This window comes from Monodelphis domestica, chromosome 4 (assembly GCF_027887165.1).
Source record: "Monodelphis domestica isolate mMonDom1 chromosome 4, mMonDom1.pri, whole genome shotgun sequence".
NCBI classification, from domain to species: Eukaryota; Metazoa; Chordata; class Mammalia; order Didelphimorphia; family Didelphidae; genus Monodelphis; species Monodelphis domestica.
In genome coordinates this window covers 417,073,798-417,090,574 of record NC_077230.1, presented here as the reverse complement: position 1 = coordinate 417,090,574, position 16,777 = coordinate 417,073,798, and the positions used below count along the sequence as shown (strand labels likewise).

The 16,777-nt window shown below is 45.3% G+C and overlaps 1 protein-coding gene across 1 annotated transcript; it reads right to left on the bottom strand.

Annotated features, from left to right (window-relative positions):
• Positions 1-9,460: 9,460 nt before the first annotated feature.
• Positions 9,461-14,490, bottom strand: SBSN (suprabasin). Its single transcript, XM_056825305.1, is given in 5 exon segments — positions 9,461-9,901; positions 10,918-10,962; positions 11,144-11,227; positions 12,765-14,227; positions 14,230-14,490. Coding segments are annotated over 5 exon segments (1,839 nt in total). The 5' UTR covers positions 14,453-14,490; the 3' UTR covers positions 9,461-9,877.
• Positions 14,491-16,777: the final 2,287 nt, after the last annotated feature.

The following is a 16,777-nucleotide window of genomic DNA, read 5'->3' as shown; positions in this document are numbered from 1 at the left end:
CTGGAGAGAGCTTAGGACAGGATAAGCAGATCTGAAAATCATCATTCGAGTGATGATAATTAAATTAAATTTAATTAATTAATTAAATAATAAATAAAAATAAAAAATAAATAAAAATAATAATTAAATAAATTAAATAATAATTAAATTTTTAAAAAATGAGATCCCCAAGTGAAGCTATATAGAGGGAGAAGAGAAGAAATCCAGACCCGAGAGCCTCGTGAAACACCCACCTTTAGTGAGCATGACCTAGGCGAAGATTGAGCAACAGAGACTGAGAAGGAGCAGTCTGATAGGTTAGGGGAGAACCCAGAGAACTGAGAAAGAAAAAAAGAAACCTAGAGAGGATCCAGAAAAGAGTGACCCCTTCTGCTTTGGAACCAATACATAGTTTAAAAAAAAGAGTGTCAGAGGCTTCAGAGAGGGCAGGGATGGAGAAAAGGCCACTGTATTTGGCAAGTAAGGGATTCCTGGTAACCCTGGAAAGAGCCGTTTTGGGAGAGTAGTGAGATTGGCCAGATAGTAGAGTCAAGAAGAAAAGGAAATGAAAGGAAATGGAAGCCTTGGTTGTAAACAACCTTCTCAAGGGCTAACCTAGGCTGCTGTTTCTCATCTCCCTCTTCACCTCCACTTTTTTTTTTCATTTTCATTTTAATTAATTAATTTATTTATTTGAAAAATGTATTTAATTAAATGTTTTTCCATGGTTACAAGATTCATGTTCTTTTCCTCCCCTCCTCCCACCCCACCTCCTGTAGCCAACAAGCATTTCCACTGGGTTTTACATATATCATTGACCAAGACCTATTTCCATATTATTGATATTTGCACCAGAATGATCGTTTAGAGTCTACATCCCCAATCATAATCTCATCAAACCATGTGATCAAGCAGTTGTTTTTCTTCTCTGTTTCCGCTCCCACAGTTCTTCCTCTGGATGTGGATAACATCTTTCTCATGAGTCCCTCAGAATTGTCCTGAATCATTGCATTGCTGCTAGCAGAGAAGTTCATTATATTCAATTGTGCCACATCATATCCATCTCTGTGTACAATGTTCTCCTGGTTCTGCTCCTTTCACTCTGCATCAATTCCTGGAGGTCATTCCAGTTCACATGGAATCCCTCCAGTTCATCATGCCTTTGAGCACAACAGTATGCCATCACCATCATATACCACAATTTGTTCAGCCATCCCCCAATTGAAGGGCATCCCCTCATTTTTCAATTTCTTGCCACTACAAAGAGTTCATCTCCACTTTTTAGAATCTCTAGCTCCAGTAAGTGCCACCTCTGGAACCAGATGACTTTTACTCTCACCCCCCACCTTGGTACTAGTGCCTCCTCCAAATTATTTGGCATCTACTTTATACTTCCATGCATGTATGTATGTTGTGTACCTTGATAGAATATAAGCTCAAGGGCAGGACTGCTTGGTTTTTCACCTCCAGTGCCACTTGGTAGAGTCAGTCGGTCAACAGGCATTTATTAGGCATTTGCTGTGTCTGAGACACTGTAATAAGCACTGAAAATACACATGCAAGCAGAAAGACAATCCCTGCCTTACCCCAAGGAGCTTATACTTTTTTTTTAAGGATGTACAAAAGGCCATTCTCAAAACCAGGAAAGACCTGGCTTTCAGTCCTCTTTCTGTTATCCTGACTGCATGATGCTGGACAAGTCATAGCCTCTCGAGAGTCAAGGCAACCCTCTAAGGCTATAGGTTATAGAAAAGATGGCAGTCTGCTCTGGTAATGGAAGTGTCTCCACCTAGGAGCTCCCTGGACCAATCATTCCTGGCTCTAATCCCAGTGCCTAGTACAATGCCTGTCATATAATGAATGTTTGTCAATTGATTGGTTGGTTTGTTGGTTGATTCTCTTTCAAGTATTTCCTTATCAGCCACCTTCTCTAGATCTAGGTCTTACCTCCCAAGAAAGCCCAAGATAACCTGCTCTCCAACTCCTGCTATAGCCTCCAGCGTATGAAGGGAACAACTCAAGTTGTTTCCATTGTTTGGGGAATTCTGGGGTCCAGGAAAGCCTTTGCCCTGGAAATAAAGTGTCATTGTTATGGCATTTGGGCTGTTCTTGGCCAGGGAGTAGAGGAGTAAGTGGGTGGAGGCAGTCACCCTGGGGATGGAGTGGGAGGAAAGGAGGGAAGAAGGGAGAGGACCTGAGCATCCTGTTTACCCATTCATGGGAGGTGGGGGGCATGGGTGTGAACTTACTACTGCCTTGTGAGGGGTGGGTCAGCTCCAAATAACCCCCCCATCTTCCAGTCTCCCCCACGGGCAGAGCAGTGATGGGAGACAGAGACTGTTAGGGAGCTAGGAGGGTCATCCAAGGAACAAGGTCAGGTCAATGTCCTCCACTTGACTCTTTGGGTTCCTCAAGCCATAAGGACAAAATTCCCCTCTGATCGATCTTCTCTCTCTCTCCCAAGATCTAAGCTCTTGGATCCTACCCCTAACCTCCTAGCTTTCTCCCATAGCTCATATTTCCTGCTCCTTCCTTTGCAAGTATTCCTGGCCCTTCCCTTGGCACTCAGTAATATTGCTGAGAATCATAGTCATGTCAGATTGCGTGTCTTTCTATCAGTGTTAATTTGGTGTCACAGTAACACAGAAAAAGGAGACTGCGAGAAAAATATCACCCTGCTAGGATGCATCTCTTTCTATCAGTGTCTTTTTCTTACCTCGACTCTGACTCTGATTATGTCAATGCACTACCATAGATCTAGCTGAAGGCCTGTTTTCTTTTCCCAGCTAGGGTTATCACAACATAGAGACATAGTCTAAGAACCTAACCTTTTTTAAAAAATTAAGAACTCTTACCTTCTGTCTTAGAATTCAAGGCAGAATAGTGGTAAGAGCTAGGCAATAGGATTTAAATGACTTGCCCAGGCTCACACAGCTAGGATGTGTTTGAGGCTAGGTTTGAACCCAGGACCTCCCATCTTGAGTCCTGGAACTTGTCTTTTTTAAAATGGTTTCTTTCTTCCTTCTTTCCTTCCTCCCTTCTTTCCTTCCTTCCTGCCTTTCTTCCTTTCTTTCTCCTCCTCTTCCTCCTCCTCCGCTTCCTCCTCCTCCTTCTCCTTCTCCTTCTTCTCCTTCTTCTCCTTCTTCTCCTTCTCCTTCTTCTTCTTCTTCTTCTCCTCCTCCTCCTCCTCCTTCTTCTTCTTCTTTTTCTTCTTCTTCTTCTTCTTCTTCTTCTTCTTCTTCTTCTTCTTCTTCTTCTTCTTCTTCTTCTTCTTCTTCTTCTTCTTCTTCTTCTTCTTCTTCTTCTTCTCCTTCTCCTTCTCCTTCTCCTTCTCCTTCTTCTGTTTCTTCTTCTTTCTTTTTTCCTTCTCCTTCTATTCATTGTGATCACTTCCCAATGCCTTCCCCTCCACATCCCAGCCTTTATAGAACCCTCCCTTAGAATAATATTTCCAGGCCTCAAATTATGCCACAAAGCATTAATCACCCAAGCTATTTGGCATTATTTAAAAATAGAGAGAGCAGACTACCTAGATAAGGAATAACCAGAAGCCATTGGACTCAATAACCCAGTGCTCAATAATCACAAGAACCTAGATAACCTAGGAGGAAACTCCATACTTGGCAATAACTGAAGGAAAAACAGGAAAGCAGTCTGGCAGAAATTGGGGTTAGACCAATATCTTATACTATATCCCACAATAAACTCATAGGAATACTAGTTATGAATATTAAGGCCATATCACAAAACATGGAAAGACAATGAAGGATAGCAAAGTAGCATAGTGGATAGAGTACCAGGTCTAGAGTTAGGAGGACCTGCATTCAATCTGGCCTCCAGATCTTTCCTAGCTGTGTGACCTTGGGCAAATCACTTCATACTGAGCCCTTGCCCTTCTGCCTTAAAGTTATTACTAAGGGAAATTAAGGATCTAAGCAAAGAGAGAGAGAATAAGATCAAGATCAACCTTTTATAGTTGTGACTGTGGGGAAAATTCTTAACCAAACAAAGGATAGGTATAATCACAAAAGACAAAGTAGATTTTGTCATTTTGATTACATACAATTCTCCTTTATAACAAATAAATATAGTCAAGTAAAGGAAAGCAACACATTTACATCAGAAAATATTTGCCATCCCTTCTTCCTCTCCTGTCATTGAGTCATTTTTGAGTCCTATCTAACTCACAGTGACCCCATTTGAGGTTTTGTTGGCAAAGATACTGGGGTGTTTGCCATTTTATTCTCCAGCTCATTTAACAGATTAAGAAACTGAAGGAAACAGGATTAAGTGACTTGACCAGGGTCACACAGCTACGAAGCATCAGAGATTGGAGATAAGTCTTCTGACTCCAGGTGTAGTACTGTATCCACTGCACCATCAAGCTGCCCTCCTCTCTTGAAGGGTGGGGAACTATGGGTATAGAACAGTGCATATACTATTGGGCATGATGAAAAGATTGATTATTTTTGTTGAACTGCTTTTTCTTTTCTTTCTTTGTTTAATTTTTTTCAAGTGATATTTCACTGGGAAGGGAGGAAAAGAGGAAATATGCTTTAAAAAAGTGATGTGAAAACAAAACATATGAATAATTTTTAATTTTAGAACAAAGGAAATGTTTGCTTCATTTCACATTTCTTTGCCAATAGGTTGGAGTCAGCCTGCCCCCTCAAGTCCTCTGAAGTCACACAAGTCAATGAATATATCAGAGTTCTGAAGTCTTGCAGGTTTTTTTTTAAACCCTTACCTTCTGTCTTGGAGCCAATACACAGTATTGGGGCAATGGGGGTCAAGTGACTTGCCCAGGGTCACACAGCTGAGAAGTATCTAAGGCCAGATTTGAACCTAGGACCTCCCATCTCTAGGCCTGGCTCTCAATCCACTGAGCCACCCAGCTGCCCCCCAGGTTTGTTTTTCTTTAGGCTATTGTGGCCTTTGTGTATGTAACTGTTCTCCAGGTTCTGATGACTTTGCTTTGCATCGGTTCATACAAGTCTTTCCCAGTGCCCCTGGATTCTTCACACTTCATTTCTTTTTTTTTTAATTGAAATTTTTATTTAATTAATTAATTTAGACTATTTTTTCATGGTTACATGATTTATGTTCTTTCCCTCCCCTCCCCACCCCATAGCTGACACACAATTCCACTGGGCTTTACACATGTCATTGATCAAGACCTATTTCCCTATTATTAACATTTGCACTAGAGTGATCACTTAGAGCTGCATCCCCAATCATATCCCCATAAACCCATTTACACTTCATTTCTTGTGGCACCATAATATTCCACTATATACAGAGGCCACAGTTTATTCAGCTGTTCCCATTCTCAGTACATCCACTCTCCTTCAAGTTCTTGGCCACCACAATAAGTGCATTTTCGTATCCCTGGAACAAGGGTCTGTCTTCCTACATCCTTGCTTTCTGCTTTGCTGCCTGTGCTGTCAGTAGGTCTATCCCACCACCAAGATCAGACTGGCTAATTAGATGGAACATTGCATCATCCTTGGATTACAATCAAAAGTGGTGAGTAAAAGTGTGGGGAGGCCTAGATTAGGGTAGCATAGAGAGTAAGGCAAATTTGAAACCCTGAGGGATGAGTGGTATCCAGAGAAGCCTGAACCCTCCGAAACGGCCCTTCTTGCCCAAAAGTTCAGAATCCCTGGTCAAGAGAAGAAACCTAACCCTAGACAGAATAATCACTCTCCCTGGTCCCTCAGAGGCCATCTTGCTATTCCCATGTGTCCCAGTAATACATCAGATACACACACATACACAAAGCCTAGATATAGATTTCATTTTTTCTCTGAGATGGGCTATCTTTGTTTTTTTGTTTTTGTTTTTTAACCCTTACCTTCTGTTTTAGAATCAATACCAAGTATGGTTCCAAGGCAAAAGAGTGGTAAGGGCAAGGCAATGGGGGTTAAGTGACTTGCCCAGGGTCACACAGCTAGGAAGTGTCTGAAGCCAGATGTGAACCCAAGACCTCCTGTCTCTGGGGCTGGCTCTATCCACTGAGCAATCTAGCCTCCCTTCCTCTCTCTGTTTTTAATGCATTTGTTGCTTAATACAATGCTATGAGGAGCTAAAGTCAGTAGGAAAAGACTGGAGATTGCCTCTAAAAAGGTTAGTGTGAAAATTGAATTTGACTATCTCCTGATTGAATACTGAAGGTACTTAGCTCTTCCTTTATTGTGAAGATAAAATTTTAATCTCCTGTCTGTTTTTAGATTTTAATTCCTAAAGTGTTAACTCAGTATTTAAAGTAGATCTACCCATTTTAACTACAAAAAGGTGTTAACTAGCCACAAAAGGTGTGAACACCCATTTCATACATTGAGTGGGCAGTCCTGGAGAGGAGTGTCTGCTGTGATTTGTATATGTAAAAATTTAGGGGAGATGACACAAGAGAAAAAGGTCTTTAAATAGAGAAAACAAAGGCACACAAGGAGGGATCAAGATCATTCAGTCACTCTGAGTTGGACTGGAAGATATTAAGTCACTTGAGCTTGGAGTAAAGAAGAGTCACTTGGAGGAGAGACTGGAAGAATAATCAGACACTTGAGGAGAGACTGGAAGACAGACGCTCAGACTTAGAGTGAAGACACTTGGCTGTCGAACTGGACCCCTGGAGAAGCTCCTGCAGGAGACCTCAGACTGCTTTCCTTTTAGACGGTCACTGTGGTGAGTGAAAGGCTGACTTAGTTTCCTTACCTTTCTGGAGGTGTGAACCTCTGAGAAAGGCCCATCATCTTGAAACTCCTTTCCCCTGACTGGGGGATTTTCTACCTGGCTCAGAGGAAGCCAGAGCGCTCGCTCTCTCTCTCTCTCTCTCTCTCTCTCTCTCTCTCTCTCTCTCTCTCTCTCTCTCTCTCTCTCTCTCTCTCTCTCTCTCTCTCTCTCTCTCTCTCTCTCTCTCTCTCTCTCTCTCTCTCTCTCTTTCTCTCTCTCTCTCTCTCTCTCTCCCTCCTTTTATCTCTTCCTTAATATCTCCCCTCTGTTGTAAATGAACTATAATAAATTTCATTTACTTGAGTAATTCATTTTGGGGATTTAGAATTCAAATCCCTGGTGACCACCAATTAAATATTCAGTCCAACCAAATTTAATATATTCAATTCCAAACATAAAAAATTTTAAATTATTATAGAGAAGACTGTTAAACAGGTATGGGCCACTAGGAGGCACAGTGGAGAGAGTACTTACTGGTCCTGAATTCAGAAAGACTCCTCTTTTATGAGTTCAAATTTGACCTCAGGCACTTACTAGCTATGTGACCTTGGTCAAGTCACTGAACCCAGTTTGTCTCAGTTTCTTCATCTGCTAAATGAGATGGAGAAGAAAATGGAAAACTACTCTAGTGTCTCTGTCCAAATGGGACCATAGAGAGTCACACAGGACTAGACAACAACAAAGCAGGGATGGAATAGGCAATAAAATGAGCTATATCTCTCATTTACAAGAAGGCTGAAGCACTGAGCCCCATGCAAGTGCAAGACCTGGGGCATGCTGGAGCTAGTTCTAACTCACTAAAAGCCAATTGTTAAATTTTCCATGTGAGCATTTATGTCTCGGAAATTTGCAAATACTACAAAACAAGATGTCTAGACTTAAGAAAGTGAAGGAAATGCCAGTGATACAGATTAAACTCAAAAGTGCATCTTACAAAAATGGGGGTGGAGTTGGTTGTTAAACATCTACTAGCACTCCCCCAGGGCAAAGAAAAAGTCAAAGCCTTAAAGTCAGAAGACATATCTGAATGACAGCTCTCATCCCTCATATCCTACATGATCTTGAGCAAGTCATCTTCCTGGGCCTCAGTTTACTCTTCATTAAAATGAAGGAGTTGGACTATCCTATATAGGATCACAGATTTAGAGCTAGAAGGGGCCTCAGAGACCATTTAGTACAACTCCTTCATTTCACAGAAGAATAAACTGAGGCCCATGGAGAGGGAATAAATTTAAGAGCTAGGATTTGAACCCAGATGTGTCTCCTGAGCCACTTCTGTGAGGTCCCTGAGGGCTAGGATGCTGAGAAGTGTGTCTAGCCTCTAGGTCTGGTTGCTATCTGTAAATCTCTCACAGATCTATCTAAAGGAATTCTATATTTATTCTGTTTAACAGATACCTATATCTATTCTGTTTCCTCCCTCCCTGCCTGCTGTCCTGGCACCTTCTGGTTTCAACACAGATTCCTAAAAGGGCATGGTGGTTTAATTTGGAGGCACTTCCCCACATAGGAATACTGAATTGAGGTATACCGAGACATCAGTGAATCACTAAGTGCCAGGGAAGAGCTTACAGTGGTTTGGGGAGAAGCCACACAGAAGTACCAACCCAATATATACAAGGCCATTGGGAAAAAGAGAACTGGCCAGGTGAGTGGGAATCGAGTGAAAAACCTCATGTAGGAAATGGGATTGGGTGTGAGCTTTGAAGGAAGCTGTGGATTCTAAGAGCCTGGGTGAGGAGGGAACACCTTCCAGGTATGAGGCACAAACTCTGGTGTGTTTGAGAAATTACAAGAAAGGCCATTTGGTCTGGATACGTAATATATGAAGGACCCTGGAAAAGTAGTCAGGGAACCAGCTTGGAAGAGACTTTGGATGCCAAACAGAAGTGTTTATATTTGATCTTAGAAGTAATAGGGAGCCACTGGAATTTATTAAACAAGATATTTGAGTTACATGAACGGATATCATTTTGGCAGCTGTATGGAGAATGAACATTTTCAAGTCATTGAACTATGTTTGCCTCAGTTTCTTCATCTGCAAAATGAGCTACAATGGAAATCGCCAACCACTCCAGGATCTTTGCCAGGAAAATCCCAAAAGGGGTCATGAAGAGTCAGCCATGAATGAAACAACTGAATAAAAATGGAAAATGGAATAGAGAGAGGAGAGATGGAAGCCAGTTAGGAATCTACCGTGAGAATCCCAAAGAGAGGAAATGAGGGTCTGCCCCCAAGATGGCGGCCATGTGACTTGAGAGAAGAAACTTGAAAGCTATCCATCAGGATTTATCCTGTGTAGCTCTTGTTTGTTCACAGCTGTTTGCATTTTGGCTCCCTCTTAGACTGTGAGCTCTTGGAGAGCAGGGACTGGCTTTTGGCTTTCATTATGGCCATGACAATTAGCACAGTGCCTGACAAATGTTTGTTGTTCTTGTTGAGTTCTGCCCTACTCTTCATGATCTCATTTGGGATTTTCTTGGCAAAGGTACTGGAGTGCTTTGCCATTTCCTTCTCCAGCTCATTTGACAGATGAGGAAACTGAGGCAAATGGAGTTAATTAAGTGACTTGCTCAAGGTCACACAAGTAGGAAGTGTCTGAGGCGCTTGAACTCAAGTCCTCCTGACTCCAAGCCCAGCACTCTATCCACTGCACCACCTAGCTGCAAGGCCTTCCTGTTCAATATGAAATATGAAAGGAAATAAACTCTAGAGTTACCAAACAGATATACATAAGGAACAAACTGGGTTAATTTTCATAAAGAAAATTTTATTGAGTCCATAACATTTTTAGCATCATAAAGTTCTTTATATAAATTGCCTCACTAAACACTACTATTCTGGGAATATTTAAATAGGATAATATAATTATTTACCAACTATTCCCTAAACCTGCTTGACAAGCTTTTCAAACCCATGAGGGTACACATACCTTGGCATGTGGAAATGCTTGTGTTTAAGTTCATAATAAAAAGGGAAAATGTTAAAAAGACACAAAGGGGGAGGACTAATATATCATGTTTATTAACAACCCCCTCAGCTCCTTGTATCCTCTCGGGAAATCCTGGAAGTTACCCACACAGTGCCCTCCCCCCCAAGTTCTCCACAAGCTCTTTGAAGACCATCCATCTGGGCCTGCTCAGCCCAGCAGGCAAAGCTCGTCAGTTCATGGGTTTATGTTGGTGATGCTCTAGGAAGAAAAAGGAGAGAACCAATTGTAAGACCTGGGTCCAAAGGAGCCAGAGACAGACATGGAAAGACTCCGAAGCAGAGGGAAAAACAGAAGAGGAATGGAGTCAGGTGTAGAAAGACCTCCCCGCCCAGGGCTAAGGATGGCTCGGGAGCATCAGAGGGAGGTGATAAACTGGATGATAAAACAGAGAACTGGGTTTTTGAGGCTAAGAGGAAACTGTAGGAGTTGGAGGAGGAGGGAGACCCCAGTGGCACTTTGTCCTCTGGGAGGAGGATGGAGAAGGGACAGGCTGATGAAGAGGGAAGGGTTTGCTCATCTCCCTCGCCTTGTTTGGACTGTCCTTAGGCAACAGATATGGTAGACATACAGAGGAGAACTCTGATCAACTGCAAAGACTCCCAAGTATAGCTTTGGGTGCAGAGTGAGAGAGGGACAGAACAGGGAGCTTTATTCTGGAATAAGATGGGGAAGAACAGAGTCCCACAATGCTTAGCAGGGACAGGGGGAATATATAGATCAAAGATGTCAGAGAAAATTCTAATAGAATGTAAGATTCTTGAGGGCAAGAAATGCCTAACTTTTGGATTTATATCCCCAGTGTCTGGCATGGTAGCTGACCCGTAGTAGAAACTTAATAATTGATTAATTAATTGCCATCCTTTCTGGGTGCCAAAGGAACACTTACACTAGGTCTAGGGATGAAAGAAAGAGGTTATTAGATTCTAGGAAAGTAGGGAAAACACTGGCAGATGGCCTGGTCTATCCCAATTGGTCTCTCTATGGCTTATTGATAGGTATGGGCCCCAAGGAGTCTTGTCTCCCAACTCTTACCCTGACTTTAGGGGTTGGGTCTGCAGGAGGGAATAAAAGGGTAGATAGAAATAACCCAAAACTGAGGGGGAAAGATGAGAATGGGAGCTAATCTTTAGTAGAGGGGAGAGGAGGGGAGGCAGAAAGACCCTCTGCTTGAAGGAGAGCCTTAAACAGAAAGGGCAAGGAATTACCATACTTACTCTCCAAAGAGCTGGCAAGTTGATGAAGGGCATGTTGACCGAGGCCTAGAAATTGAAGAAGGCAAGAATTAACCCCCCACTTTTCTTTCTATTTCATCCCCTAATATCATCTCAGAACCAAATGTGTAGCCTCCATCTCCTCAGGACCCCTTTGCCCTCCTCCTGCCTCTCTTTCCCTTCTGTCCTTCCAGAAAGAATTCAGTCAAGCATTGTGAGGAATGCTTACCCCAGAGTTCAAGGGTGTGACTCCGACCCCGACCCCGCTGCCTCCGCTGCCGTGCTGTCCAGCTCCTCCTCCATGATGAGCTCCCTGAGGGTAAAACCCAGGCCATATTAGACTCCCTTAGCCTTGGAGGAGCCCTCAGTCTTTCCTGGAATATCCCTCTCCATTCATGGGAAGGCATGAGGAAAATAGAAAGGCTTTCCTTCATGGTCCAGTTGAACCAAGCCAAGCTAGTATTACTGGAGGGGGTTAGGGGAGTGGGCTTAGACTCCCAAATCTCCTTCATACCATCTGATGGTCTTCCAAATTTCCCACCTTCTACTTCATTCTAGTAAAATATATTCCAAATAGAAGAGAGAATGAAGACAATGACCAGATACCAGGACCCCAGAGTTGGTATCAAATCCAACTCAGCTGTAAATATCCCAATCTCGAGACTTGCCTTGCCTTATCTTTCTCCCTCTTCCTATTCCCAGACACCCTGGTGCAATTTCCCCAATCCCACTGCTGCCAAACCTCAAAACCCAACTCTAGATCCCTCCTAATCGCAGCACGGTCCCTGTCCATGGCTTATGCTTTCTTAATGCTAAATCCTGAGTCAATGCTGTCTTTCACCCAGAGCCCTGCCCTACCCACACCTCTACTTCTGGCTTCATGCCCAATGGCAGAAGCAACTCTGAATTTGAGGCCAGGTACTCGCCCCAAGATGCCGTCACCACCTTGTTAAATCCCAGCACTGTCAACAACCCTAGAATAATAGGGTGGAAGGGAAATGCTGGCATCCTGTCCCCCAGCCTTTCCTCATTCACTTGACAGTCCAAATTCCTCTATCCCTTGTCCGTAATAACTTGTAAGCTTTTCTGTTTTCCCCTCTGCACCAGCAACCATTCTCCCTCCCTTTCCCTAGGAAGCCCTCCCTGACTGACCTCTTCTAGCTCCAGACCTTCTTGTACTCCAGATTCCTTAACAAAATGTTTGTATTATATGTGATCTGTGTGTTGAATCTCACATCTTTTCTCTGGCTCTCCTATTAGACGTTGTTAACTTATTAACTAGATCAGCAGTTCCCTGAAGACGGGGACCACATCTCGCCCTTCCTCCTTGCCCCAATATCTAGCCCAACTTCATAGCCCCTTCTGTCACCAGGCAGAAAGCTAGAAGGGGAATAGGGAAAGTCATCGATATAGGTTTTGTAGATAGGGCTAATCTTCAGGGCTGGGGCCACCTGACTATAACCTGATCACACTTCCTTCTGAGCTCTCCCAACTGGGCTTCTTACAGCACTCTCTCAATTTCTCCTTTGACTTTATCACTCTCTAGGTTGTATTCTTGCTGGTAGAATGTGAGCTCCTTGAAGGCAAGTGGTTATATAATTTAAAAAACCTATTTCCAGTGCTATGTATATAGTTGGCATTTAATAAATAGCTGTTGAATTAAATGAACTAGGGAGAGGAAAATCCACTTGGTGGTTGAACCCATGGGAGACCATGAGGAGGGTAGGGGAGCCTTTCTGCCATTCACCAAAGGAAGCATTCATGAATATTCTTCCAACCTGCTCAATGTTTAAGCTCTCCTTCCCTCAGTTGCCCCCAAACCCCAATTTTCCCCACCCTTGTTCACCTACATTCAGCGGCTGGTTGGCCTCCTTGCCGGCTTGGTTGACCCCATGGTAGACATCCTCCTTGACTTTCTCCAGTTCTTTCCCAGCTTGCCCAGCAGCATGGTTGACCCCTTGGTTAAACTTGTCCTCTGCCTGCCCAGCAGCATGGTTGATCCCATGGCCATAGTTTTCTACCTCTTTCCCAGCCTGCCCAGCAGCATGGTTGACCCCGTGACCAAACTTTTCTACCTCTTTCTCAACCTGCCCAGCAGCATGGTTGACCCCTTGGTTAAACTTGTCCACTTCTCTTCCAGCCTGCCCAGCAGCATGGTTGACCCCTTGACCAAACTTTTCTACCTCTTTCCCAGCCTGCCCAGCAGCATGGTTGACCCCTTGACCAAACTTTTCTACCTCTTTCCCAGCCTGCCCAGCAGCATGGTTGACCCCTTGACCAAACTTTTCTACCTCTTTCCCAGCCTGCCCAGCAGCATGGTTGACCCCTTGGTTAAACTTGTCCACTTCTCTTCCAGCCTGCCCAGCAGCATGGTTGACCCCTTGGTTAAACCTGTCCACTTCTCTTCCAGCCTGCCCAGCAGCATGGTTGACCCCTTGGTTAAACTTGTCCACTTCTCTTCCAGCCTGCCCAGCAGCATGGTTGACCCCTTGGTTAAACCTGTCCACTTCTCTTCCAGCCTGCCCAGCAGCATGGTTGACCCCTTGGCCAAACTTCTCTACCTCCTTCTCAGCCTGCCCAGCAGCATGGTTGAACCCTTGGTTAAACCTGTCCACTTCTCTTCCAGCCTGCCCAGCAGCATAGTTGACCCCTTGGTTAAACCTGTCCACCTCCTTCCCAGCCTGCCCAGCAGCGTGATTGACCCCTTGGTTAAACCTGTCCACTTCTCTTCCAGCCTGCCCAGCAGCATAGTTGACCCCTTGGTTAAACCTGTCCACCTCCTTCCCAGCCTGCCCAGCAGCGTGATTGACCCCTTGGTTAAACCTGTCCACTTCTCTTCCAGCCTGCCCAGCAGCATAGTTGACCCCTTGGTTAAACCTGTCCACCTCCTTCCCAGCCTGCCCAGCAGCGTGATTGACCCCTTGGTTAAACCTGTCCACTTCTCTTCCAGCCTGCCCAGCAGCATGGTTGACCCCTTGGTTAAACCTGTCCACTTCTCTTCCAATCTGCCCAGCAGCATGGTTAACCCCTTGGTTAAACCTGTCCACCTCCTTCCCAGCCTGCCCAGCAGCATGGTTGACCCCTTGGCCAAACTTCTCTACCTCCTTCTCAGCCTGCCCAGCAGCATGACTCGCATCGTGGATGCCCTTGTCCAGGTCTTTCCCGGCTTGGTTGAGCCCATGGTTGGTGCCTTGGATCACTTTGTTTGTCTCCTTCCCTGCCTGCCCAGCAGCATGATTAACTCCATGGGTCAATTTGTCCAGACCATGATTGATCCCTTGGATGCCTTTGTCCACCTCCCTGCTAGCCTCTTTCCAATGTTGTCAAGGCCGTTGATAACTCTTTCTACTTCTCTGCCAGCTTGAGTGATCCCATGGTTTATGCTGTCCAGGGCTTTGCCCAACTCCCTTTCAGCATTGCTCAGCCCATGGTTGATGCCCTCCATGGCCTTCCCAAAGGGGTCATTTTCAGCTGTCCCACCAGGCAAGGCCCCCCAAAGGAGCAGGAAACAGCAGTAGATTAAGGTGGCAGGATGCATGTTGGTTGGGCGCTGGGGACTGCAGAGAGGAGATAATGAGTCTAGCCAGCTATTTATTCTCCCTCCTCCCCTCCCTCCTCCACTCCTCTGTGACTCAGCTACCCCATGAGGCAGTTGCTGGTCCCCATGGAAGGGTGGTGTTTCCCAGGGAGATTTCAGATTGAGCAATGGGAAGGGGGAGGGGGAGGAGTGAGTCACAGTGCAAGAGGACCCAGGCATCCAAGCTCCTGGCCCAGCAAGGGTCCCTCCACCCCCGACCCAAATGTCTGACCTTCCAACCTCCACCTATTCTCATTCCCTCCCACAACCTAAGCATCCTGTCACTCCAGTCAGTTCCTGATTCTTTCTCCCACTTTCAGTCTCCCTCCCCTCTTAGAATCCAGGTAGCTCCCTCCCTCCAGTACTCAGGCCTCCTCCCTAGGACCCAGATTCTTGGCCTTTCAGCCCCCACCCTTCCATTATCTGCCATGACAAAGTCATCCTGTTCTCCTCCTAGGACTTAGGCATCTTGTTTCCCTCCCAGTCTCAAATATTCTGACCCACCAGGCCCTGATTTTTTCAGAGCATCCCCCCCCCCCATCCCCAGTCCCTGCTTCCCTATCAGAACTAAACTATTCAATTCCCAAGTAGTGGGAGAACATGAAGAAATGCAATGATTAGGGAAAGGCAGTGGAGTCTTCAAAGGCTGGGTGGAGCCAGAACAGGTACAGGGGAAGGAAATTTAGGAGACATCCAGATAAATGCCAGTAGGCATTGTCAAGGCAATGAAAAGTGAGATGGAGGGTAGGACCCTTAGGTTCCCAGATGTCTACAGGGGTCAACCAGGGAGGAATGGGAGAGGGATTTCATCTAGTACAATATGAATACCATTCCTTTGCCAGAACCCAGGCATCCTGCCTCCCAACCCTAGGGCAAGGGCAGGAGAGCTGATTTTCATCAACCTGAGAGCAGACGCAGTGTCTCCTGAAAATCCGGTTGGGGTGCCCATGGGGAGGGGCTAGAAACCCAGGAAAGCTGGAGGATGTCAGAGCTGGAGCTCGGCTGGGGGCCAGTGAGCCCAAACATCCTGCTCTCCTCATCGCAGGGCCTCCCCTAGATCCTTCCCAAGAACTCAAGTGTTGTCATTTCCCATCTACTCTTGCTGGGTGCCCATGTGACCTAGGAACTGAGGAGGATTTCAATTAACTGGGGGAAAGGGGAGAAGGTAGAGATCTGGAGCATGGGAAAGTACTGAGGTGCTAAGAACACAACCTGAAGTGGGGACACTGAGTGAGGCACCGAGTGAGGGGGTGGTTAGGATGAGTTTGGGTAGACAGTGAGCCTTATCCATGAATGGGGAGACTCAGTAGGGGTTACCTGAGCTGTACAGGCATCCTAGCTAAGGACTGACAGGTGTATCTTAAAAGCAAGACTTAGAACTGGAGATCAAGAAGGGGGGGGGGGGGATTCCATTTCTGGTGGGGAGGCCAGGGGGTGAGTCAGGGGGAAAGGGAGGTACAGGGTGTGAGCAGGTGGAGGAAGGCCAACTATGTGTGTGGGGGTGGGCAGGTGTGTTTATTGTTCACGTGTCTGTATGTTATGTCCAAACAAGACCAGCACAACCCACTGCCCTCTCAGAATTCAAGCATCCTGTGCCATGGCCCTTCCCTAGGGGTCCACACTCCCCTCCTAGAACCTAAGCAGGCTGTCATTCCCACTTTCCACATTTGGGAAAGCACCCTTTTCACAGATCCAATTTTCTCAAGGAGACATTTTCCTAATTTCATCACCCAGGACCTAGAGCCAATCTCATGGGAGGAGAGAGCTCCAAGTGTGGCTTTTCTGTTCCTGAGTGATGTTTGGAAAGAGCTAGGAGTTGCCTTCACTACCTCAAGTGACCTCTATCTAAAGAGACCACAGAGTAAGAAGCCTATAGGGTTGAGTGAAGTCCAGGAATTTCCCAAACATAGGGAGATAGAGAAGTTCCCTTGAGGAGCCTGCCCTTCCTCTCCCCTTCCCCACTCCAATTTCCATCTCACTGTCCCTTCCCATTTTCTGGCACCTTTCCCTATCTTTCTGTTCCTCTGGCTTTATCACTATCCCCTCCATTTCTGTTTCATTGCCCTACCTCACCCCTCTCTCCTGACTCTATCTCTGTTTTTCCAGTCAACTCAAGAATATTCGTCATCAGTGTAAAGGGTTGGGGTGCAGTGCAAAGGAGAGAAACAGCACAGTTCCTGCCCTCGAGAAGCTTACATTTTTACTGAGCGGCAAAGGGAAGACATGTACCCAAACAAACATAACCCAAGGACTCATAAAAGAATGAGAGGAGACAAATGAGGGATC